Source organism: Palaemon carinicauda, chromosome 11 (genome assembly GCF_036898095.1).
Source record: "Palaemon carinicauda isolate YSFRI2023 chromosome 11, ASM3689809v2, whole genome shotgun sequence".
NCBI classification, from domain to species: Eukaryota; Metazoa; Arthropoda; class Malacostraca; order Decapoda; family Palaemonidae; genus Palaemon; species Palaemon carinicauda.
The window spans coordinates 64,849,171-64,874,117 of record NC_090735.1 but is presented as its reverse complement, the minus strand read 5'-3'; the positions used below and the strand labels follow the sequence as shown (position 1 = coordinate 64,874,117).

At 44.0% G+C, this 24,947-nt stretch overlaps 1 protein-coding gene across 2 annotated transcripts in view; it reads right to left on the bottom strand.

The window, feature by feature from the left end:
* The window catches only part of snz (snazarus), a 264,501-nt gene that overhangs the window by 87,325 nt on the left and 152,229 nt on the right, over window positions 1–24,947 (bottom strand). Inside the window, exon 7 of one of the 2 annotated variants that reach the window (XM_068383069.1) lies at window positions 6,212–6,274. The exons of the other annotated variant lie outside the window; for it this stretch is intronic. Coding sequence (XP_068239170.1) covers window positions 6,212–6,274 — 63 coding nt within the window. The remainder of the gene's footprint in view (window positions 1–6,211; window positions 6,275–24,947) is intronic. 2 annotated transcript variants of the gene reach the window in all.

Genomic DNA, 24,947 nt, shown 5'->3' with positions numbered 1-24,947 from the left:
TACTATACAGTATGATTAATTAGTTCAAGGTATGTTTGTATGGTAATATAATTAACAAGTTCATGTTGTGTGTGTTTGTGTGTAACTCTAATAGTTCTTTTTCATGTCCTACCACTCTGGAACATTATAATATTGATTTTGAAATCTACAATACCTTATTTGTTTGATATTCTATTCAAATAAATTTTGGTATAAATGTTTATTTTTCCTAGATAGACAAACCTGTATCCTTTAAAATATGGAGTGTCTTTAGCGCCGAACTGTAATCATTATGGAATTACTGTCAGGTGGTGTGTGCAGATGAGTACCTGTCGAAGACTCTTCTCTTTAAAGGACTTGGATTTGTATAGCTATGGACAAATGGAAGTCCCCCAAGAGATTAAATGTGAAACGGATGTGTTTGGATGAACCACTTTGAAATGGGTCGTCGGAGTAGATTGATTGGTGCGACAACATTATCAGACACTGTGATTGCAGATAGCTCAGATTTACAGATCTTTTCTTGTGTCCCGAACTGGGTTATTAGAGCCATAGTGGTTCACAGAAAGCCAGGACATGTTTCACACCTGCTAGATTATGGTAAAAGTAGGGAATATGCTAAGATCTAGATTTTTCTTGTTTAACAGGGTATCAAAATTTTATGCTAAGGCGCTTAGAAATAGATAACAAAACACCGTTTTCATTACTCTATCAATGGCAACTAGTGTTGCAAGGTGGTCTCCATCTGAGTGGTGACTGGACCCAATATTGTTCAACTTTGCTGATCAGATGAGAAAAGGTATTTTAAATGTAGTAGAGTCATTGCTCGAGAAGTTGCAAACATAAATAGGAATGCGCTGCCCCACCATTTCCTAATTTAGGCCTATAGACAAAGTGATGAATGTAGTGGCCATCCACTTGGAAGCATTGGACTCTTTTTACATAGCTGAACTTTTTGCTTTTGCTAAGAATTTGTGGCTTACACACTCCTTATAAGATTTATTGAGAAAATTTGTCCCCCACACGACACACAGAGAGAATGTGGAAGATCATCATCTATAAACACTATCGAGATGTGGAGGGGAGGTGATGGTCTGGAAAGGTAGCAAGTATCCATCCTGAAGGACACTTACTTAACGCATAAGGCTCGGCCCCGTGTCTCTGCCAAGTTATCCCATAGTATGACATGCATCAGTCTACTAGTGGTAGTAGGAAAGGAGAATGCCCTCTCAGCATTTCCCTCCTCCTCTCCTTCCTTTACCACCCTTTCTACCTTGAATAGGCTGGGTGCCACAAAAGGTTTGTGCCGTTACAGGATACCTTCGAACTGAGGTCAGAGGCGGTCCTGATGAAATGCAGAGAAAAGCAGTGTACACACAGGATACTTTCGAACTGAGGTCAGAGGCAGTCCTGATGGGATGTAGAGAAAAGCACAGCGGCCTTCTTTGCCCTTGATCTCTCAGGCATTGCTACACCAAAAGTGTGGTCACAAAATCCCTTGAATGAAACCACATGATTGATCAGGGAGTCTTGCAAAACAGATCTACACTTCTCCACTGTGACCTACAAGTGACTCCTTGAAAGGAAAGATGTGGCCACCTGCACAAATGTGTTGTTTTGAGAAATGGGACCTTAAAGCATCCCTCCTCTTTGAAAACATGGTTAGTCCAATGGTTGGCTGACTGGTGTGCCAAGAAGGTTTATACCAAACCGAATAGCTCAAGATTCTTGTACCTACCCAAAGACTCATGGGTTAATAACCCCTTCAAACTTGTGAAATAAACCACTGTGCCTGACCACTGGTCAAGTCACGAGACAGCTGCGAAGTTGGCTATGGATACCAAGAAGGACGTGTCTTCCAACTTGGCTTTCTCCAGGTAGAGCAGGGCCCCCAACAGTGCGCATATTGACGGGTCAACCTGAAGAAGTGATGATGCAGCAGATTAGCAAATAGAACCTTATCTGCCTCAAGAATGTTGGGGGAAGAATCTTGTTTGACTGATCGAAAGCGAGAGTTCTCAAATCTAATCGTCAACTTGATCTGGGGCCAAAGTAGCAAAACCTGTGCAAGGCATCTCCAAAGGTGCACTAGACCAGGGCTACTCATTTATTATGAGCAAAGGTTAAGTCAGACAAGCTCCATTATATTACAAAACTCTTGAATAAATATTTTACATGCAACCATGAAAATTAAACTACCTATCTGAGTTCAGCATAGTGTTCCAGTATGATTTTTATTAATTACATAATCATTCTTTCAAATGAGAAAATCAAAATAAATCATATATATTTCAGGGTGCTCGGTGAGAAATGTTACTCTTCTTAAACAGTAAGATTTGGAGTTTTCCTCTCAACTAATTTGTAATCACTAAATTTGTAATTATTTAGTTTGATTTTATTTAGTTATATTTAGATTAGATAAGTTCTCAAATACTATTGCTTCGGTGCGGGAGAGCACATTTCGAGGTGGGGAAATTTGTTGGAAAATTAAGTTTCCCTAAAAAGCTATATCCAATGAAAAAAACCATAAAATTCTATTCTCGAAAAAATACTTTAAATTACGAACCGTGATAGTCAGTTTTACCCCACAGTTACTCATCTCACGAATAGTAGTAGGCCTGCAGTAGTTAAAACCCTTGTTTTATCTTAGAAAAAAAACTTGGTAAATCAACCTTCCTCCATATAAATGTAAACAACCAGAATGAGATCTTGTGGGAATGGAAAACAATTTTGCCAATTTGATTCATTGCAACACTGGAATATTTTGATACTCAGTACTCATGAACATACTCCTGGCTTATTTATGAACACAGGTTACTATTGATACGAGGCGTGAAATTACATGAAACACGTCAAATACAACAGAACTCACTCCAAAACTCGGCCATGCCTTGCTCCCCATAAACAATGCAACTCAGCTGATTTATCCCATTTTCTGTCATTGCTTTTGTATTGAAACAATTCTAAACTATATCTAAGGGCCTGGGAGCATTAGTAGGTTAAATATATATACTGTATGTACAATATACTGTACCCCTAACTTACCTACAGCCAGGAATTTGTTTTTATTTTATTATACCTTTCTCATCCTAGAGTGTAGGGTCCAGCTACAACTCTCAGAAGGTCTGGATTTGAACTGGGCTGCCATTTGAGTAGCCCTGCACTAGACCTTTGAGTTTACTGAATTGTGGATCAAAGTCCTACCACAAAGTGGCACCAGAGTTGCCTCGCCTAGATCATTGCACTCACAAATGAGTGCAAGTATATCCACAGAGGAACACTCCAACTCACGGTTCTATGCTTCCATCGGTACTGGGGCAAGACCCAGTACCTGTTGGGCAAGATAATTCCGACCATTCTTGCATCCACATGGGTAGACAATGTGGCAGGCTACTCTGAGGATCAACTCTCTTCCCACAGTTAGGATTGTTGACTCAAGGACAGAACCAAAAAGGTTGTTGGGGTTGAAGATATATTAGATCAGCAATCAACAAAGGGATAAATTTTTTTAGCACCAATCACAGCAGATACGAAAGTGCTAAATACCATTTCCTCTGTTGATCGAGGTGGAAGGGAAGTGGCGCCCCGTGCAGCTGCACACTAGGAACCTGCTCCTCAACCATCGGCCCATGGCTGTAAGCTGTGTGCAAACGGGCAATAATGATCTCTAGAGGTGCCATATTTTTAACACATGATACTGTAGTACCCTGTTCAGAAGGTGTACACAGGGCATTGTCATCAAGAGCCCTTTTCTTTGTTATTACAACTGGCCTTCCTGGACTTATTTTTACTTGTTTCTTCCTCTTTATAATATGTGTTAAAAGAGGACAAGGAAGAGGAGCTGGAAGAGGATGAGGAGCTAACTTGGTTCTTTCTCTTCGCCACCTTCCTTTCAGAAATTCTGAGCAACCATGCACACAGGAAAACTTTTCTTGCACCCCAGACATAATCTAGTAATTTATTTAAAGAATCACAGAAACTGCAAGTATAAGTCATCTTAATGAACATATAGAGACAATTTGTAAACTCAGTATTTTACTAAAGCCAAGTCTCTATTGAAAGGAAAAAAAATAGGTTATTTTTTTTTAAATTTTAGGGGTAAATATTGATAACCGAGCTTCTTGAGAAGAAGCATTATGAATACCAGGTAAGTATAGAAATAACAAATTTTATCATTAAACTTCCATTCATTAAATTAACAGTATTGCAAATTGGTAATGAATTAAAAATAAGAATAAATATTAATTAGTTTCCAAAATCAAAACAAAAATAAATAAGATGGTGCCAGTTACCAAGTACCCATACAAATAATTATGAAGTAAATAGAAAAGTTTATGATATATGTAGCTGATATCACATGGTTTTAGCACTGTTGGTTTATTACTCAGGGCAATGGATGGGAATTCCATCCAACGGGGTTTCTCACCTATTGTTAACTAAGGTAATTTCATTGGTTTTGGATTATTTGTACTATCATGTGTTGTACTGTATTAAGAGAGTAAGACACATGTAAATCGGGTCTATTTTTCTTGAAGCTACAACTTTTTTCATGCTATCTTAATGTAAATATTTTTTCTTGTATCATGCTAATTGAACTTTAAACTTCCACCTCTTTCATGCTGCTTGAGCCCAAAATAAGTCTCTTTGTCTCATGCTTCCTGAACTTCAACCATTCCATGTTTCCTGTAGTTGAACCTTACCCTTTGTTCCAAGCTTTATGAACAAACCTTTCTCCCTATCTAAGGCTCTGTGAACCTTATCATCAAACTCTATTACATGCTTTTTGAATAAAACCTTTTCTCCCGATTCATTCTTTCTGAGTATAAACCTACACAATTCTTCCATGCTTCTTGGTCCCAAACCTCTTCACTTCGATGTTGATTTTATCTTAGTATATTATCATCTGTATACTTATTCCAACGTCTGAAAGAAACTAATGCTGCTGCATTAAAGAAAAAATGCCACAATACTGTAAAATATAAGCATAATTTTGAGATTGCAAAGGTCGAGGCACAATAATACTTTGTGTAGATTTTACAGGTCTTATGAACAATATTTTTTCCCAAAACTTGTACGATTGTTTGTCAGTGTTAGCATAATTCCATAAAAACTACAGAACTGATTTTGATAAAATTTGGTAAAAAGAATAATTTAATGAAACTTTTGATATGATTATCTTGCCATGCTAATCAGTGGCCCAATTCAATATTTTTTTGTCATAGAAATGATGCCAAATCCTTATCAATGTCTATCCACATTGCACCACCTTTATGTCTTATCCAATAAATAGTTTCAAATGTTACCAAAATCAGTTCACCTGCTCACAAGATATTTTGCTGAAGCACAGATACTTGCAAACAAGCTAGAAAAATATTATGCATACACAGTGATGGTATTATTATTGTTGCAATCATAATTTCACCACAACATAGATTGAATTCCACTAAGCATGTGCAATAGTGTTAAAATTAGCTAAATGTTTTTGGTTAAATTGCATTTACCTCATTGGAGGCTAGCAGTATCTGGCTGCTTTTTTCAGTTTACCTAGTATATATATAACCTTGCATAAGAATTTGCCCCCCCTATTTTTAGTGAAGTACCTAAAACTTCCAAATTCTTGTTTAATTACTGTCATTTCAAAATAGATGATTTTGTTGTTGTTTACCCTTCATATTAATTTTCTTTTGATAAAATAATTTCCACTTTCCATTTAAGTTTACTTCACTAGTTTATTATTTAATTATTGTAAATAAACTTTTTATATCTCATCATAGGTTTTCTTGAGTATAGAAATATTTTTTGTTCAATAAACTTTAGTTACTCATTTGGATTTCCACTTCAGTTTTAACACCTATCATTTTATATAACACATTGTCCTAGAAAGTTTTATACGAGTGTTTTGAAACATTTTTTTTTTTATAATGTAAACTCATACATAACTTCTAGTGTCAAACTGCAATACAGTATTTACACATGAAATAACAATTTAATCCTTCTTTCATTTCAATTCCTCAGCACATATTTTGTCCAATCATACAATTAAATTTTATATTGTACATGTGAACAGAGGTTGGGCCAATGTAATGTTTAACATTTTTAGTGCAGAATTCAACATTAACATTCATTCGATACTAAGAAGACAAGCATCACCTGTTCAATCATAGCAACTGGATTTGGAAGCATTTACAAAGCACACAAGTAAAGCAAAGCAATGAATAAATTGCCTCCTCACCTTATTCTTTCACAGTCTTCTGTGCTTTCAGTGGTTAAAACCAAGTCTAAGAAGTTTTCAAAGCTGACAAATAAAGAATTTTTTTCAACATTTAACATTCATAATTGAATTTATAGTACATAATTTCCAAGAGCTTCTACTGAGACCGCATTATGGCAAAGCATATCAAATATGAAAAATAAGCTGCAAGAGCATAATTATGTAAAAAATAATCAAGAGCTTTTCTACTAATATCTCTTTTTAGTGCATAATAACTACAATACTGAACCAAATGGAAAAATTACAAAACACTAATGATTGAGAAAAGACATTTTCCTCCACTTCTAAATAATAGAATTGCGCCTGTAATACAGTACAATGCAGTATGTGAAAACATAATAATATCTTAGTCATTAGGACTAAGAAATGGAGTATGTGCAAGATTTATGTCCAATTACAGTAACATCAACATTATAGGTATGTCAATAATAAAATTAATTATTTCAATAATTTCTAAAGTAAATTGCTGATCTTCCTCTGGATACGATACACTCTCTTCCCTCGCGTTCCTCGGCTATGGGAGGCTACCACCCCTACCAGCTCCTCAGGTGGTGACCTGGATTTCTGGTTGGCCATTCTTCTCTGGTTGATGTTACTAACAACATCAACCCGTTTAGCTCTTCCTTTTTGTGTCTTTATACTGGTGTTTTAGTGGTTTGTTTGGAAGAGGTTTTAGTTCAAATTTGTCAAAGCCTGTATTTGTTCTACATCCAAAGTAAGAACAGTGTTTAAGAAGATTTTTGATCTGCCAACGAGGTTCACCATCTTTCGAGACAAAGTATACTTGATGGATGATTGATGTGATGAGTGTAGAGATACATCAAAGCAAGAGATGAAAGAAGCCTAATGCAAGAAAAGTAAGGAGTTTTTTCCAGTGTGGAGAGATCTAGTGATTTGTTATGAGAAGGTAGAGATGGTGGGTTATTAGCTAATACAGTAGATATTTCATTGCTCTTTGCAATGGATAGCTGTAGGGAGAAAATTAAAAGGGAAATAATGGGGAACTAGCATCAATGATTCAAAATTCCTTTGGATGATTTTATGGCTAAGGGGGAAAAGGTATTTGTGTGAGATGGTAGTACTAGTAGTGTGGGTAAGTCAGACAAAGTGAATTCTATACAAGACCCTTCAGATTGTGAGATAGGTAATGATCCTACCCTTCAAGTACCAAAGGATCAGTAAAGTTTGCTAGTTTCTTTGCTCCTCATTAGCAAAGATAGACCTAAAGACTTTGTACTTTTCGACCAGAGCAGATAGAGGGCTTGGCGGCATTCAAAAGGTCTGCATCTCATCACCATGCAGTCTGGGGTCCAGAGTGAGTTTGTCCCCCAGCATGGTCTTAGGGGTAGGGGAATGCAGGTAAAAACTCGTACCTTAGACATGCTTTAGCTATGTAACCTAAGGATGTTACTATACAGGAGGTATTGGCAGGGAGTCCCAAGAGAGCTATTCAGGAGACCCAGCAGCTCTCCACCAGAGAGTACTGTTAGAAGATCTAATTAGATTTTTTTTTTTTTATCTCTAGATTCTGTTTCCTTATATTTTCAACACAGTCTTAACAGAAATGTACTTACTATTTAGTTCTCCGCAAATATTACGTGCTAGGGAGTTTGACATGAGTAAAATATGTTTGATTAATGTATTGGCATGTTACGAATTCATTAATTATTCTACCAAATAAGCACTACATAATCTATACAGTTCTTTGTCATTTTAGAAGACTTCCATTCTCTGGGAAGTATGAGAATTATTTTCACATACCTGACACTTAGAGTTGCCCTTCTAGTCAATGATCACCAAAAATAGAAAACTTTAAATTTCTTAACTAGACAAAGGAAAATGCCATGCATCATGTCAAAATGTTTTTAGTGTGCGAGGTGGTTGTTAACAGATAGATGAGATAAATGCAACTAACTTTATTTCAAGAGATAACGAGTTTATATACAAGCAGTTCCGATCAAGAATGTCACAAGAATTCAAACAGACAAATGCATGTAAAGACAAGCTTAAACAGGTTCTTTTAACAGTGAGGGAGATTGCGAGATAAAAAAAAAAAAAATACTGTTACTGTGTACGAGCGTATATGGAACATGTGTGGTACATGGCTCCCCCTAAAAAAGACATGCATATGAAATAGGGTGCCCTGCTCTTGAGAGGCACACTATAGGCGGGTCATCTTGCAAGAGATACGCAGGTTTTAGGCGACCAATGGAGATCCAGTCTTCTGTGCCACGAATGTTAATTAAGAAAGCTTTGGGTTGCGATGGATCACGAGGAAAGGGCCCGTGTAAGGGGGTGTTAGCAATGGCTTGCTAGTGTCATTATGCATGAAAACGTGCGTTCCAGAGTGCAAATCTCTCGGTATGTGTTGCTTAGCTTGGGCCTTGTAAATCTGGTGGCATGTAAATTTTCCAACGTGACATACAGTAGGTGCTGGAGATTGTCGGAGGAAGTTGCACACGGAAAAAATTAAACAGGGACGACCAACAGGTTGCCATGCACTATTTCAGCTGCCGAGACAACCAGGCCGTCTTTATGAGGGGTCCTTATTCCAAGGAGGACCCAAGGAAGCTTAGTAAACCAGTTGGAGTCATTGTAGCAGGACATCGAAACTGCTTTGAAAGTGCATTGAAAACATTTAACCCTTCCGTTGGCAGCAGGGTTGTAGGTGGTTGTCTGATACAGGCTGATGCTCAGGAGATTTGATAATGCCCACAATTGAGAGGTGAAAGTGGTACTCCTGTCAGAAGTGTTATGTTCAGGGATATCAAATCTCACTATCCACCCTGAGAGTAAGGTAGATGTACAAGAGGCAGACATTGCAGTTTCCATTGGAATGGCTTCAAGCCAACGAATGGAGCGGTCAATGATGGTAAACAGGTAACGATGTCCTTGTGATGTGGGTAGGGGACCTACTACGTCAACGTGAATTATAAGCATCCTTTATAATGCTGTGCCCAATGAACTTCGTCTTCAGTAGCTGTGCAGTAGTTCGGCGCGAGGGATGGGAAAGGCCATGAATGAAACCAAACACCTGTTGGCGCTTGGAAGCAGGTATCCAGTATTGACAGCACAGAGGAGGGTGGCGTTAGAGTCGTCGAGAGCGACAGCTTCCCAATGGAGGAATGTACAGGATATCCTGCTTGGTACAGTACAGTACTCTGGTTCAATTTGTTGAGCTTCTGCGTCAGCGCTGTAATCTAATCCCAGGTGAATGGCAGCCAATGTATTTCTTGACAGGGCATCAGCAACGAGATTAATTTTCACAGGAATGTGTTGAAGGGTGCAATTGTATTCAGACATGACGGAGAGATGTCGGCGTTGATGGGCAAACCAGGCATCAAACAATTGAGTGAAGGCGTGCACCAGAGGCATGTGGTCTGTGCGTATGACGAGGGGCATATCTTCTAATATGTGGCAAAAGTAATGGACAGCCAAATGCACCATCAGCAATTCGCGCCTTGGAGAGTTTTATACCGAAGAAGGCTAATCGGCGGGGCAAGCCATTGAACATCTACTCGAGCACTGCACCAATAGCGACATCACTGGCATCGGTGGAGAAAAGGAGAAGGGCATGGGGTACAAAAAAAGTGATAGGGAATTCTTTGCGTTGCAGAAGGCCACTTCTTGAAGGGGACCCCACTTCAAGTCTTTCGGCTTGGTATAGAGGGGGCCAAGAGTGGTGGCAATGGCTGGCAGGAACCGGTGATAATAGTTGATCATGGCCAAGATTTCTTGTAGTGCTTTGACGGTCGAGAGTGTGGGGAAGTTCTGAAAAGCTACTAGACACCTTCAGGAGTGATGCAGTACCCTGAGAGCGATAGTTTGTTAGTGCCAAAGGTATGCTTGTTGTACCGGACCATGAGAAATTTCTGTTGCAGGTAGTCGAGAATGATGTGCAGGTGACAGAGTTCCTCTTTGAAGGCAGAGAACACAAGTATGTTGTTCACTTAACATACGCAGAAGGGAAGGTCCCCTAAGATGCCATCCATGAGCCATTGAAAAGTAGCCCTAACATTAGGAAGGCCAAAACAAGAGTAGTTGAAGGTGTATGTAGCGAAAGGGGTAGTGATGGCAGTCTTGGTGATGTCTTCTGGGTTCATGGGCACCTAATAATACTCCTTCAAGAGGTCGAGCATGTAGAAAATCTTCACTTTTTGTATTAGGAGTGAATGTCAGCAATGTTTGGGAGGGAATAGTGATCCAGTTCTTTCTGCATGTTCAGATGCGTGTAATCCCCACAAGGGCGCAAGGAGCCATCTTTCTTCAGGATATTGGGCTTGAGGCCTTTTGGCAAAGTCCCATTTCTTTCAATTTGGTGAGCGTTTGTTTAGTGGGTGCCAAACGATCTAGTGCCAGAAACCTGAATCTGGTGAACAACGGGGCCCCTGTCGTCTTGATAGGGTGCTAAATACCTTGCTTGGTGGGAACTATGGGTATTTTGCAAAGTTCTAGACAGAAGACTTTCAGGTATGATGTGAGCAGTTGGGCGTAGGAATCTGTGGGTGTGCTGAGTGGAGAGCAAGGTCGGAGGGCCGGGTTGAAGAGACGAGTAGGAGTCTGCATTGACAAACTGTCGGGGAGCAACATCAACCAGGAGGTGGAAATGAGAGACGAAATCCGCATCAAGGATTGGCAATGAGACGTCAGCAGTGAGATACTTCTAATATTTGGCGCTCCCTAACAATCATGTGAGGCTCTCGTACCCGTGGGTGGGAATCGCAGATCCATTGGCAGCTATCAGGGCGATGTCATTAGACTTAGACTGACCACGTTGTGTCATGGAGAGTGGCCTTGGTAGAAAAGAACGTTAAGCACCAGTGTTTACCAAAAATTGCTCGCCCGTACCTACATCATGTAAAAAGAAGAGATTAGTAATAGAAGAGGCCACTGCAACAAACAATGGCCTTCTGTACTTTACAAGTTTTTTGGCCACTGACAACCATTCGCACAGTTTTTTGCAGCAGCTGCGAATCTGGAGTGGTAGTAGCATAACTACTACTGATGGGTGTCAGTAAATGGCTAGAGAGGTCGTTGGTTGGGGTGTGAGCGAGGGGTGGCATATGTAGGTGGTGGGCAGCTTTGTCAAAGCTTTGGCACATCAGGGGGTCGACGTCTGTGTCCAAACTTCGGTCGATGTTGAACAGTTGCCCTCTTCGTCAGGAGTGGAGGCATTGATGGAAATCTTGAAGGTTGTGATGAAGTGGCTGTCCATGAGGGTGTCTTCTTTGGTCACCAGGTCCTTCATGAGCATAATATTGACATTGGGGATGGCAGTGCGTACAGGTTTGGGTAGGCATCATACCCAAAGGGTATGAAGTAGGTTCACCTCCCAAGGAGAGCCATTTGCGGCAGGTTTCAGGCAAGCGATGCTGGTCATTTCCCTGTGGCCGAGCGAAGCCTTTTGTTCCCCTAAAAGTTGTTGAGAGCTGAAAAAGCTTGGGTATACGGGTGGCTGGCGATGGCGAATACTGCTCCAGGAGGTATGTTTAGAGGGCGTCATATGTTATTGTAGTACAGTACTGTACACTATCTCCTTGGTCGCGAAGCCAATCTGAGATTTCCAGGAAAGTGTCGTCAGGGATTGCCGCAAGAACAGACTGATTTGGTGCTTGAGCGGGTCACGCCCTTGATGCGAAACTAAACTTTGATGTGCTGAAACCAAGCGAACGCGTCTGTACTGGTGAAGGATGGTAAATTCATGGATGTGACGTACATAAAAGTCAGGGTCGGAGGGCAGCATCATCAAACAGTAAGACACAGCAGTGAGGGGGAAGGCGGAAGGGACCTGGACCTCCGGCATTGTCACCAATTGTGCGAGGTGGTTGTTAACAGAAACGATATGAGTGCAACTACAGTAACCTTATTTCAACAGAGAACGAGTTTATATACGTACAAGCATTTCCAAGCAAGAATGTCACAAAAATTCAAACAGACTAATGCACTTAAAGGCAAGCTTAAATATGACAAATTCGGAGATAATTTGTATTTTTCCTAACCATACAAACCTTAGCTATTTACATTGGGTTTACTTTCGGCGTAGCTGAAAATGACGAGCCAATAGATTTTTAACGAGGGTTAACCACCCCCGCGCTAGTTAGCAAGGGGGTAGGGGAAGGGGTAGCTTGCTACCCCTCCCCCCCACACACTGGTGAATTGTCTCACTTCACTTAGAGGTAGGACTTGTCTTGGGGGACAGGGCTGGCAGGCAAATATGTGTAAATAGCTAAGGTTTGTATGGTTAGGAAAAATACAAATTATCTCAGAATTTGTCATTTGTTCCGTAACCGAAATACAAACCACGCTATTTACATTGGGTGACTTACCCCTTAGGAAGGGTGGAAAGTCCCCAGCCTTACTGGCTTTGGCTTTACCCGGGGACTCAGAATCCGAGTGGGTAGCACTCGAGAAAAGGAGTCCCTGCACCTCACAAGTTCCTTGCTCCGCAAGGGACGTGTGGCCTACATAAGTTTGTGTGTGGAGGAAGAGTGTGTGGAGGAAGAGTGTGACTCGTCCTAGGAAGTTGACCTGGAGTCCTTTAGATGGAATTCTAGGCTAGGACGTTCCCAATACCACCTCGTCAGGGTATGGGGGACGCGACAGTATTAACTTAATACTAGGAACACAAGGGAGCATGGTTTACCTGCAGAGGTTGAGGTCAGCTATGCAGAGACCAGGATGCTGCTTTCCCCAAGAGAGGGGAGGATGAAGAAAGAAGTAAGGGCCAGACATACTCTTTCATTCACGCAGACTAAAACCGGGTAACAATGCCCTCAACCTTCTGCTACTTGTCCACTAAGGAGCCTGAGGTTAGACCAGCTGTTGTGCAGCCACCACGGGGCCGATAGAAAAGGTATCGAGGCTCCTGTGGGTCACGTCCTGCAGGTAGTGGGCTGTGAAGGTCGTTTGACGCTTCCAGACCCCAGCTTGTAGCACCTGCGTCACAGAGAAGTTTCTCTTAAAGGCCATGGACGTAGCGATGCCCCTGACGTTGTGTGCCCTAGGGCGACGTGACGGAGGAGGGTCAGGATTCAAGGCGTGGTGGATAACCCTTCGAATCCAAGCCGAGATGGTGTTCTTGGTGACCCTCCTCTTCGTCCTTCCTGTGCTTACAAACAACGCTTGCACGCGGGGACGAACTGCAGCTGTCCTCTTCAAGTAGCGCCTCAGACTCCTCACTGGGCATAATAGCAGATGGTCTGGGTCACTTGTTACAGAACGGAGACTCGTGACCCTGAAGGAGTCGAACTGTGGGTCCGGCACTCCAGGGTTCTGAGTCTTGGCAACAAACTCAGGGACGAACCTGAACGTTACCTCCCCCCATCCCCTTGAATGGGCGATGTCGTATGAGAGACCATGAAGTTCACTAACTCATTTGGCAGAGGCCAACGCGAGTAGGAAAGCCGTCTTCCACGTCAGGTGGCGATCAGAGGCCTGGTGTAATGGTTCGAAGGGAGGTCTCTTCAGAGCCTTGAAAACCCGAACCACGTTCCAAGGAGGAGGTCTCACTTCCGACTGGGGGCAGGTAAGCTCATAGCTACGTATGAGCAAAGAGAGTTCTAGCAAGGAAGAAATGTCCACTCCTTTCAGCCTAAAGGCCAGACTTAAGGCTGAGCGATAGCCTTTCACCGCCGAGACCGAAAGGCGCATTTCTTCCCGCAAATACACGAGGAACTCCGCTATTGCTGGAATAGTGGCATCGAGTGGAGAGATACCCCTCCCACGACACCAACCACAGAAGACTCTCCACTTCGCCTGGTAGACTCCAACGGAGGACTTTCGCAGGTGCCGAGACATTCTCTCCGCAACCTGTTGCGAAAAGCCTCTCTCCGTGAGGAGATGCTGGATAGTGGATAGTCTCCAGGCGTGAAGCCGAAGCGAGGCTACGGCTTTGTGGAAGATGTTGCAATGTGGCTGTCTGAGTAGCTCGTGTCGTGGGGGAAGTTCTCTCGGAAGCTCCGTCAGGAGCTGCAGAAGGTCCGGAAACCATTCCGCGTGATGCCATAGCGGAGCTATCAGGGTCATAGACAGGTTGACCAATAGTCTGGTCCTGTTGAGCACCCTTCTCATCAGACAGAATGGTGGGATTGATTGATTGAAAGTTTTCTGGCATCCTGACATCTAAGGTCATTGACGCCGATACCATTTACTGTATATGAAAATTAAAAGAGAATTCGATTAAAACCATAAAAATTAAGAAGTCATTAAAATAGTTAAATAGTTTTCAGAAGACCTGCTTCTGAAATAAATCTAAAAATTCCGCTCGCATAGTAAGACACATCATGTCCAAGAATCTTGGCAAGGATAAACCTGCCATCCTCACCTCGAGCCTCAAACAGATATCTATTTCTTAAGTTAGTAAAATTAGGGCATTCGGTCAACAAATGCCTCACTGTTAAAGGTACTAAGCAGTCCTCGCAATACGGTTGGTGTTGGCCCTTCAGCAGAAACTCGTGTGTCAACCGTGTGTGACCAATACGGAGACGACAAAGAGTCGTCTCCCATTTTCGGGGAATCATGTTATACCTCCAAGGTGATATGATATTTGTTACTTCCCTCATTTTATTGCCGTCTTGACTGTCCCAGTGCTGTTGCCATTTATCACAAACCAATTTCTTGATGTAAGGTAGGAGATCGTTACATGGAATGGGATACCTCCTTGGTAGCAACTCGGATGCCGCATTCTTCGCCAGTAAATCTGCCTTCTCATTCCCAGACACACCTACATGTGCTGGAACCCAACAAAATCGAACAGTTATACCTTTCCGTCCAATAATAAAAAGCCATTCTAAAATCTTTAAAACTAGAGGGTTACTAGAATTAAAAACTTCTAAAGCTTGAAGAACACTCCTTGCATCACTAAAAATTGTAAAATTACCCTCCTTTTCCAAAGCTATTTTCTCAATAGCGGTTAATATGCCATACAGTTCGGCAGTAAATATGGAAGCTGTTAGAGGAAGTGCACCTCTACAATTAAAATCATTACTATGTACTCCAAATCCAACGCCAGCATCAGATTTGGAGCCATCAGTATATATAAAAGTTGATCCCCTATGTTCTTCGACATGTTCCATAAAAAGAGACCTGGATTCTAAGTCAGTCATATTCTTCTTAACTCCAATAAAGTATTTACAAAAAGATATGTCAGGTAATTTCCATGGAGGCGTTGATGATACCTTGAATGGAAGTACCTTATTTCTAATTATATCCAGACTATTTAAAAATCGTTTCACCCGAAAGCCATAAGGTTGAGGAGATTTTGGGTGCAACTCAAAGTATGATGCGTGTCTTACAAGGCTTGCAGTCTGAAAGGCTAGAGAGCTAGGGAGTCTTTGCAATCTAAACCAATACCGAAGAATGGAAGACATTCGGTAAAGGTCTAGAGGTAACTCTCCAGCATCAACAAGGAGACTTGGGATAGGCGAGGTTTTAAAAGCTCCAGTAGATAATCTAATACCTGCATGATGTATCGAGTCTAATATTTTTAACCGGCTTGGGGTGGCTGAAGAATATACCTCACAACCATAACTAATTTTGGAAAAAATCAAGGCCTTGTATAATTTTAAAATAGTATTGCGGTCTGCCCCCCATGATGTATGGGACAATACTTTTAAGATATTCAGAGCTTCAACACATTTAGCTTTTAGCGCTTTTAGGTGAGAAACCCATGTAAGTCTACAGTCAAATATCAAACCTAAAAATTTGGTTTCCGATACACATGGTATCCGTTGACCTTTAATGTATATATCCGGGTCTGGATGTACTCCCCGGATACGACAAAAATGGACAATGGTAGTTTTACTTGTCGAGAACTTAAATCCATTCATGTCAGCCCACTGGATAATTTTATCAATAGAGAGTTGGATTTTTCTCTCAACCATTGCCATTCTAGTGCCAGCAAATGATATTGAGAGATCATCCACAAATAGTGTTGAGAGAACATCCTGGGGAATGGCTGAGGATATCCCATTAATTGCTAGTGCAAAAAGGGTTACACTCAGCACACTGCCCTGAGGAACTCCTTCTTCCTGGCACTTACTCTCTGATAGAGTTTCCCCCACTCTCACTTGAAAAACTCTACGTGAAAGAAATGCCTGAATAAATAGTGGCAGCTCTCCTCTCAATCCCAATTCATGAATGGTTTTAAGAATACCATATCTCCATGTGGTATCATATGCCTTTTCAAGGTCAAAAAATACTGTAACATGGTGCTGTTTGGAAGCAAAGGCTTCACAAATAGATGACTCAAGTCGTATCAACACATCAGTCGTTGAGTGCATTTTTCGGAATCCACATTGAATCGGTGATAAAATACCTTTCTTTTCAAGGTACCATATCAGCCTTGCATTGACCATCTTCTCCATGATTTTACATAAACAAGATGTCAATGCAATAGGACGATAGTTTGCTGCTAAAAACTTGTCTTTACCGGGTTTTAAAAAGGCTAAAATAATGGCTAGTTCCCAAACTCTTGGGTAACTATGATCATGCCATATTCTATTAATAATGCTTAAAATAAATAGCTTTGTATTAAAATGTACATGTTTAATCATTGCATATGGAATTCCATCGGGTCCAGGGGCTGTATCGTTGCAATGAGCAAGTGCGGAATCAAATTCTCTTTCAGTGAAAGGAGAATTATACGACTCTTCCCTTCTTGTTGCAAAATTTAAAATTTTCTTTTCTTCAGTGCTCCTATACTGGTGACCAGGGGCTCCTTCACACTTGCTGGATACATTTGAAAAATGATTAGCCAGGGCATTGCTAACTTCATTTGCTTCAGTTACATACTGGCCATTCACCCTCAACACTGGTGGTGGGTTGGGGGTGAATTTGCCAGCTATCTTTTTTACTTTCCTCCACACAGAAGATGGTGGTGTTCTACTGTTAATGGAGGAAACAAAAGACATCCATGACTGGCGCCTTGCTTCTTTCATGGCACGACGGAACTGTGCTCTACATTTCTTGTACATTATTAAATTCTCATCAGTTCTGCGTCTACGCAATCGTGTTAGAGATCTTCTTGTGGCTCTGTGGAGTGCAGTTAGTTCTGAAGACCACCACGGGACTGGTCGTCGTTTGAATAACCCTGTTGTTTTGGGAATTGAATTGACTCCTGCTGTATGAAGAGTTCCATTCAGTAGGTCTATGGCATCATCAACACTTTCAAACTGTTCTGCTCTCCCTTCGATTTCACTTAGCTCACAAAATTTAACCCAGTCTGCCTTGTCTAGATTCCAACGTGGCGATCTTTGCAAAGGCGGACCCTTGTTGGTGTTTATAATGATTGGTGCATGATCACTAGTATGCCAATCATCTAATGTCCTCCAATCAAAATCAAGAAGGCAGTTAGAGCTTGCAATTGAAAGGTCAATGCATGACAAAGTACCTGTCTGAACATGGAAGTGTGTGGGCTCTCCGGTATTAAGGAGTCCCACATCCTCATTCTCCACAATTGATAAGATAATATTGCCCCTTGTGTTGGCCAAAACATCACCCCATAAAGGATGTCTACCATTCATATCTCCCAGTAAGAGAAAAGGTTGAGGGAGTTGTTGAATGACCTCTGCTAAATCATCATATAAAATATTATCATTTGGAGGTAAGTACAGAGAGCATATTGTATATTTTCTCCCTATATCAATTTGTACAACAACTGCCTGCAGGGTTGTACGTATAGACATGGGTATTTGGGGAACATCTCGACGAATGTACATGAGACTTCCGCCATGGCTCCCTGCTTGTTGATTATATGGTGTTCTATAGCTAACATACTCTCGAGGACTAGGAGTGTTAGAATCAAGCATACTTTCCTGTAGACATACAATTATGGGGGAATGCTCATGAATTAGGAGCTTAAGTTCTTCATATTTCGCCCTCAAACCCTGACAGTTCCATTGCAAAATGGAGGAGAAAACTATGGATTATTTCTGGAAGACATCTTGGATGAGGTCTTCCCATTAGCAGTTTTTAATGTAACATTATTACCAGTATGTTTCTTCAGAGGTGGTCTTGTTATGTTGGGTTTAACGTTGGTGTTTTTCTTTGTATTCTTTTTATCTATTTGTTGAGGTGGATGGTGGACCTCAACTTGAATTTCTGATTTATTCAGTCCATCTTCTGGTTCATTAGAAACATCAACAGACAAAACATCAAATTTATTTGATGTCATAACCTTAACGTTTCTAATGGAGGGTGGAGAGAGAGATGGAGGTCTCTCTCTTTTGCGATTAATAGATGGTGGGATTCGAGGTTTTTGCACCTTTCCCACAACAGGTGCATCAGGTAAGTTAGTCTTAAGTGGAACCTCCATCAGATCAGGCAAGGACATGGCCTGAGAGAGGTTTGTATTACTTTTTGTAATGGCGGCTGAAGGCTGTACAGCAATGGGCAATGACCTAGTGTTAATACACCGTGGTAAAGCCTCAGGAGGTGATAAGGTTACCTCGTTATTTGACATTTTGTCAGATAGTATACTTTTTTTTGAGCTATTGGCAGTGCTAGGTTGGTTTGATTTTAATGCCTTAGCATATGTATTTGATTTATTTAATAGTCTTTTGGCATGGGTCACACTTATGTGTTCTAAGTTTGATTTGTTGAGGGCAGCTTCCTCCAACTTATATAGCTCGCAAATCTTGTCTGTGGATTTGTGATTCGAGCTGCAATTTAAACACCTGGCTCCAAGTGCACACTCTCCATGGTAAGATTTGGAGCAAATACCACACATCTTCTCATTTTTGCAAACTTTGGACGGGTGCCCAAATTTAAAACAATTAAAGCATTGCAATGGCTTCTGCTTGAAGGGTCTTACTTTAATCCTTTCGTTCTCGATAATAATATGAAAAGGTACATCAGCATCCTGGAACGTAAGGATTATCATTGATGTACCTGGGACTTTATGAACTTTCCAAACATTTAATGGACACATGGCCAGTATCTCCTCCTCTGTAAAATCATATAGGTCTCTGTTAAAAACTACGCCCCTTCCGTAGCTAAAATTTAGGTGGGGTTTGACATCTAACTTAATGTCATCATTATTTATTTTCATATTGGACAATATTACCGACTGTGTACTGGATTTGGCATGGATAAGGAAACTATTTTTTCCGAAACGAGATATATCGCCTGGTGCAATAGTTCCTACTTTTTTCTGAATCAATTTGCATATTTTAAAATAATTCCCTGTAACCCCCTTTGATTCAGCTATAAGCCACATCGGTGGTTTTGGATTTCTCTGGGAGGGCATGACTAAATCTGTGCCTTTTTCCAACCAATCGGCAGGCCTGTACACATCTAAATCTTTTGGTACCTTATCGCAGAGAGCAGCCGCGACATTCAAGTTATTAATTTTAATATTCTTCAAATTACTTATTGCACTAAATGCTTCGTCATAACTACTATAAGATATCCATGAATCCCAAGTTTCAGCTTCAAGTTTCATCCTTATTTCTTTTATGCATCCATAGCATTCAAATGCTTTACATAGATCATCATAATTTGTTTCTATTGAAATTTGTGTAACATGGAGGATTCGAAGTTTCCTCGTGTTACCCAAATTACTCGATTTAGAAATATCAGTAGAATGGTCCTTTCCCGTTCCGAGGTCATCAACAGAGCTATCCCTTATCACATTAGCAGAGGTCGTCAACAGTGCCGGGGGAGAGTCAGCGTATCCAGGGGATGGGGGTTCGTTCCTTAAAGAATCCATAATAGTAAAGAGAGGGAAAAGAGTTAGTTTGATGTACCTGCTCGAGAATGTTAGGCCATCACGCGTCGGAAAGGAAATTTGCACTCTCTACTATCGGCACAATGAGAGTATACTTCCCAGATGGTCCACTCCATACCCTACCCGAAGGATAGCATCAAAACAGATATAGAGGCACAGGTGTAAGCTGAACCCGCCTGTTAGGACTGAGACCAAGAAATTATGGAATCATCCTCCCCATATCTGTAATGACGGGCTTCCGGCCAAAAGCCAAGAGTCCTACCCCAAGCGTTGGATCCCCCTGGATTCCGAAGACCCAACACCTGAGAATAGTTCCGCCAAAAAGGTCCAAACCATCTTCGGGATGGCTGAGATCATCCAATACTCTCATATATAGCTTTGAGCACAAACACCTCCCAACCGTGACACCTTTCCCATTCATCAAAGCAGGCAGCAATACCGGATGTATAAACATCCGCCCAAGTGGCAATAACAGATGTAGAAACATCCATGCCATAAAAAAGAGAAAAAAAAAAAAATAACAAACACACATATATATGTAAATATATACACATACATATGGGAAATTTTACTCATAGGGTTGGGACAGCAACATGAAGGAAAGTTTATAATATTAGGAGAAGGTTGAAGCCATATAAAGAGGAAGAAAAAGATGAAAGAGAGAAATTTAGATTCGAACTGGGGGAGCAATTTCCCCAAGTTCGAGAGCCCTCTTGCCCGTCACCAAGATTCAGCACGGGAATGAAATGCCGTGCTGAAGCTCAATGACTTCATCAAGGCATTCTCTCATTAAGAGGGCAGAATGGTGGGAAGGCGTACACGTCGATGTTGTCCCACCGCTGTTGGAAAGCATCTTGCCAGAGAGCCTTGGGGTCCGGGACTGGGGAGCAGTACAGAGGCAGCTTGAAATTCAAGGCTGTCGCGAACAGGTCCACCGTCGGGGAACCCCACAAAGTCAGGACTTTGTTGGCTATCTGAGGATCCAAAGACCACTCGGTACTCACTATCTGCGAAGACCTGCTCAGACTGTCGGCGAGCATATTCCTCTTGCCAGTGTTAGTGTTATCGAGTGGACTTCAGACCACCTCAGAATCTCTACTGCAAGATGGGATAGCTGTTGTGAAAAGGTACCTCCCTGCTTATTGATATAAGCCACTACCGTGGTGTTGTCGCTCATCACCACCACGGAGTGGCCCGCCAGGGTCCGTTGGAACTGTTGAAGAGCCAGATACACGGCGTTCATTTCTAGCAGGTTGATGTGTAGGTACTTTTCTGATTCTGACCAAAGGCCTGAGACCCTCTGGTTCAGAATGTGGGCCCCCCCACCCTCCTTTTGACGTGTCCGAAAACAGCGTCAAATCCGGGGGAAGGACGAGAAGATCCACTCCCTTTCGTAGGTTTTCGTCGATCAGCCACCACCGCAGGTCCGCCTGTTCCATGGGTCCTATCGGGATCAGAGAGTCCGGGGAATCGGAGCCCTGACTCCACCGGGACTTGAGCCGCCATTGCAGGGATCTCATCCTGAGACGGCCGTTCGGGACTAGACGGGCCAGGGAGGCTAGGTGACCTAAAAGACGTAACCATGATTGGGCTGGAAGCTCTTCCCGCCTGGGGGAGGGCTCTGCCACCCTCCTCAGCCTTGCTATCCTGTCGTCTGATGGAAAGGCTTTGTGGAGATTGGTGTCTAATAACATGCCTAGATAAACCAGTTGCTGGGATGTCTGCAGAGAGGACTTCTCGAGATTTACCATGATCCCCAGATCTTGGCACGTCTGCAGAGAGGACTTCTCGAGATTTACCATGATCCCCAGATCTTGGCAAAGTCCCAGAAGCCTGTCTCGGTGTCGAAGAAGGGTTGACTCCGAGTCTGCCAGGATCAGCCAGTCGTCCAGATATCGGCGGAGACGGATGCCATTCCTGTGCGCCCATGACGAAATCAGGGTGAACACTCTGGTGAACACCTGAGGTGCTGTGGAGAGACCGAAGCACAGTACCTTGAACTGGTACGTCTTGCTGTCTAGGCTGAATCTCAAGTACTTTCTGGAAGACGGATGGATTGGGATCTGTAAGTACGCGTCCTTCAGATCCAGTGTGCACATGAAGTCTTGTGGTCTCACTGCAAGTCTGACCGTGTCCGCTGACTCCATGCTGAACGAAGTTTGCTTGACAAACTTGTTCAGAGCTGAGAGATCGATGACGGGTCTCCAGCCTCCAGACGCCTTCTTTACAAGAAAGAGTTGACTGAAGAAGCCTGGGGAGCCGTCGACGACCTTCTTGAGCATGGTCTCGACTTCCGCCCGAAGGGCCAGCCCCTTTGCCGATCCCATGGCATAGGAGCTCAACGACACTGGATTCGCTGTCAGGGGAGGTTGAGATGTTGTGAATGGGACGTGATAACCTTGGCCGATCACAGAGACCGTCCAAGAATCGGCCCCATGTTGCTGCCACTTATGCACGCAACTTTGTAGGCATCCCCCCACAGGTGGACACGCGGGGGGACTGCCACTCCTAGCGTTTACGGCCACGGCCGCTCCCTCTAGGAGTTTTGCCTCCCCTGGAGGACTTACCGCCCCTCTTGTCCTTGACAGGAAAGCGCTGAGGCTTAGACACCTTCGTCTTAGCTGCCGGAGCCTGCTTCGGTGTCCTGCGAGGCTGCTGTTGATGTTGTTGCGGAGCTGGAGGCTTGTAGGGCCTAGATGCGAGGGCCCTTTGGAGGAGCAAATCCTGGTTCGACTTCCTCCACCTCTCAGCTGTGCGTTCCACGTCCTTGGGCTCAAACAAGCTTCCTCCAAGGATGGAGGAGTGTCTGAGCCTGCAGACATCCACGGTGGTGACCTTTGGATGGAACTTCTCGGTCACCGCATCACGACGCTTCAAGACCGAGTTGGCCCACAGGTTGGTAACCTGGTGGGCCAGGAACTCAATGGAGCGAGTGCCCAAGAGGAGGAAGGTCTCCAGGGCCTTCCTATTGCTCTCCTTAGACAAGTCCTCGGAGCGCAATAGGATGCCTAGAGAACCCAGCCAGACGTCCAGCCACGAAGTGGCCTGCATTGCACACATCGCGACCTTCTCCTGGCTCAGGATCTCCGAAGCCGAGAATGTCACCTGCCGGGCGGAGAGCTTCTCAAGCGGAGTTCCCCTTGTGAGCTCTTCCACCGAGTGGTGGAGGGAAAGAGCTAGGCTGGACTCCCCCATGATCTCAAAATACCTCCTCTGCTGTAAACGAGGAGGTGGGAGGAGTCTGTTCCCGGCAGAGGAACAGCTGGAGGAGGCGAGGTCCGAGAGCTGAGCTTCGACCTTGTCTTTGGCACTCTTCACCCCCTAGGACCAGGGCAAAGCCGCGCTGGCCCTCGGGGGTTTCTGGGTACCATAGACTTAGTCTAGGACCGTATCCTTGCCTTCGCGAGAGGCGATCTCCGGGTCCTTGAACCTGTTGAGTTGCCTCATCAGATTCAAGACCTGCCAGAAGGCATGCTCAGACTCATGCTGCTCTCCTCCCTGTGGACTGGCAGCTAAGTCTCCCGTCCCCAGAGGCTCTTCTTGGGGAGACACGTGGACGTTCTCCCGGGGTCTGGTTGGCTCTGGACGAATCCGCAAAGACGACTTGGGAATCGTCTTTGAGTCCATGGGTTCCCTCCTGGGCGGGATACAGGACTCTAGTAAAGAGGTCTGGAAGGTACCTTCCACGCGAGACATTTCTCTTCCTTGAGGTGGGGTTTCTTCCATTGGTGCCGTGGGAGAGGCCCTCGCCTCGCTGGACTCTACTGAGGACGGAAAGGCTTCGTCCACAGGAGAAGGAGAAAACGACTGCGAAGGGGATGGAGCCTTCCCAACGGACTTCTTAGGAGCCAACTTCTCCCTGGGAGAAGTCACCACGAAGTCCACTCCTCTCCTTCTCTTCAGCGGGGGCGAGTCTGTCCTTGGCTTGAGTCCCAGATCAGCGAGGGCTGGCTTCATAGCCTGCACCACCGCTTTCATCAGGTGACCAAACCAAGACTGACGGGTGACGGACGCAGTGTCCGTAATCCCCGCTGGAGGGAAGGGGATCGCCTGATCCTTCGGAGTGGACGCAACGGGGCCTACCTGTAAAGAAGAAAGGGAAGAATGTTGCTTAGACCTCTACGACGACTCTTCCTGGTCCTGGGTGAAAGACTTGCGCGGTGGCGATCCTGATGGCGATCTGGAACTACGCGTCCCTGTCGCAGGCACGAGCTGTGGAACCCGGCGAGAATGGGGGTCGCGCTGGCGCTCGTGCGATGGAGCATCCAAGGAATCGCGCGCGGGTGGCTGCTGGAGCGCGGGCGCGTTGGCGTGCAGGAGAAGGTGCGCGCGGGCGCGCAGGTGAATAAGCGCGCGAGGGTAGATGAGATCGCTGTCGGTCAGGAGAATGGTGAAGCGCAGGAGATCGACGGCGCCCTGGAGATCTATGGCGCGTGGGCAAGCGATGGCGAGGCGGCGAGCGATGGCGCGTTGGCGAATGCTGGCGCGTCAGCGAGCGATGGCGCGTTGGCGCGTGATGGAACAATGGCGCGTTGGCGAACGATGGCGCACAGGCGATTTGGCGAGTGTGCGCGTCGGGGTCCTATGGCGATCCAAGTCCTGGGCGCGTTGGCGAGCGGTTGCGCGCAGGCGATGGATCGCGCGGGGGCTCAGGCGATCGCGGGCGCTCTGGAGAACGTTGGCGCGCAGGAGATCGCTGGCGCACAGGAGGGTGTCGATGCGTAGGCAGCTGGGGCGCAGGATCAGGTGGCGAGGAAACGCGCAAGGGCGAACGCTCGCGGACGGGCTCAGGAGATGAAGGCGCGCGGGCGCGCAGGAACTCTCGAAGTGCGCACCGGGGAGCGTGCGCACTGTTGCACAGGCGAAGATGGGCGCACAGGAGCGCGTGGGCGAGGCGGAGGAGTCAGGTCCTTGCCTGCGTCCAGATCCGATGATCTAAGGCGCGTTGGTGCACATCAGGAACAAGGTGCG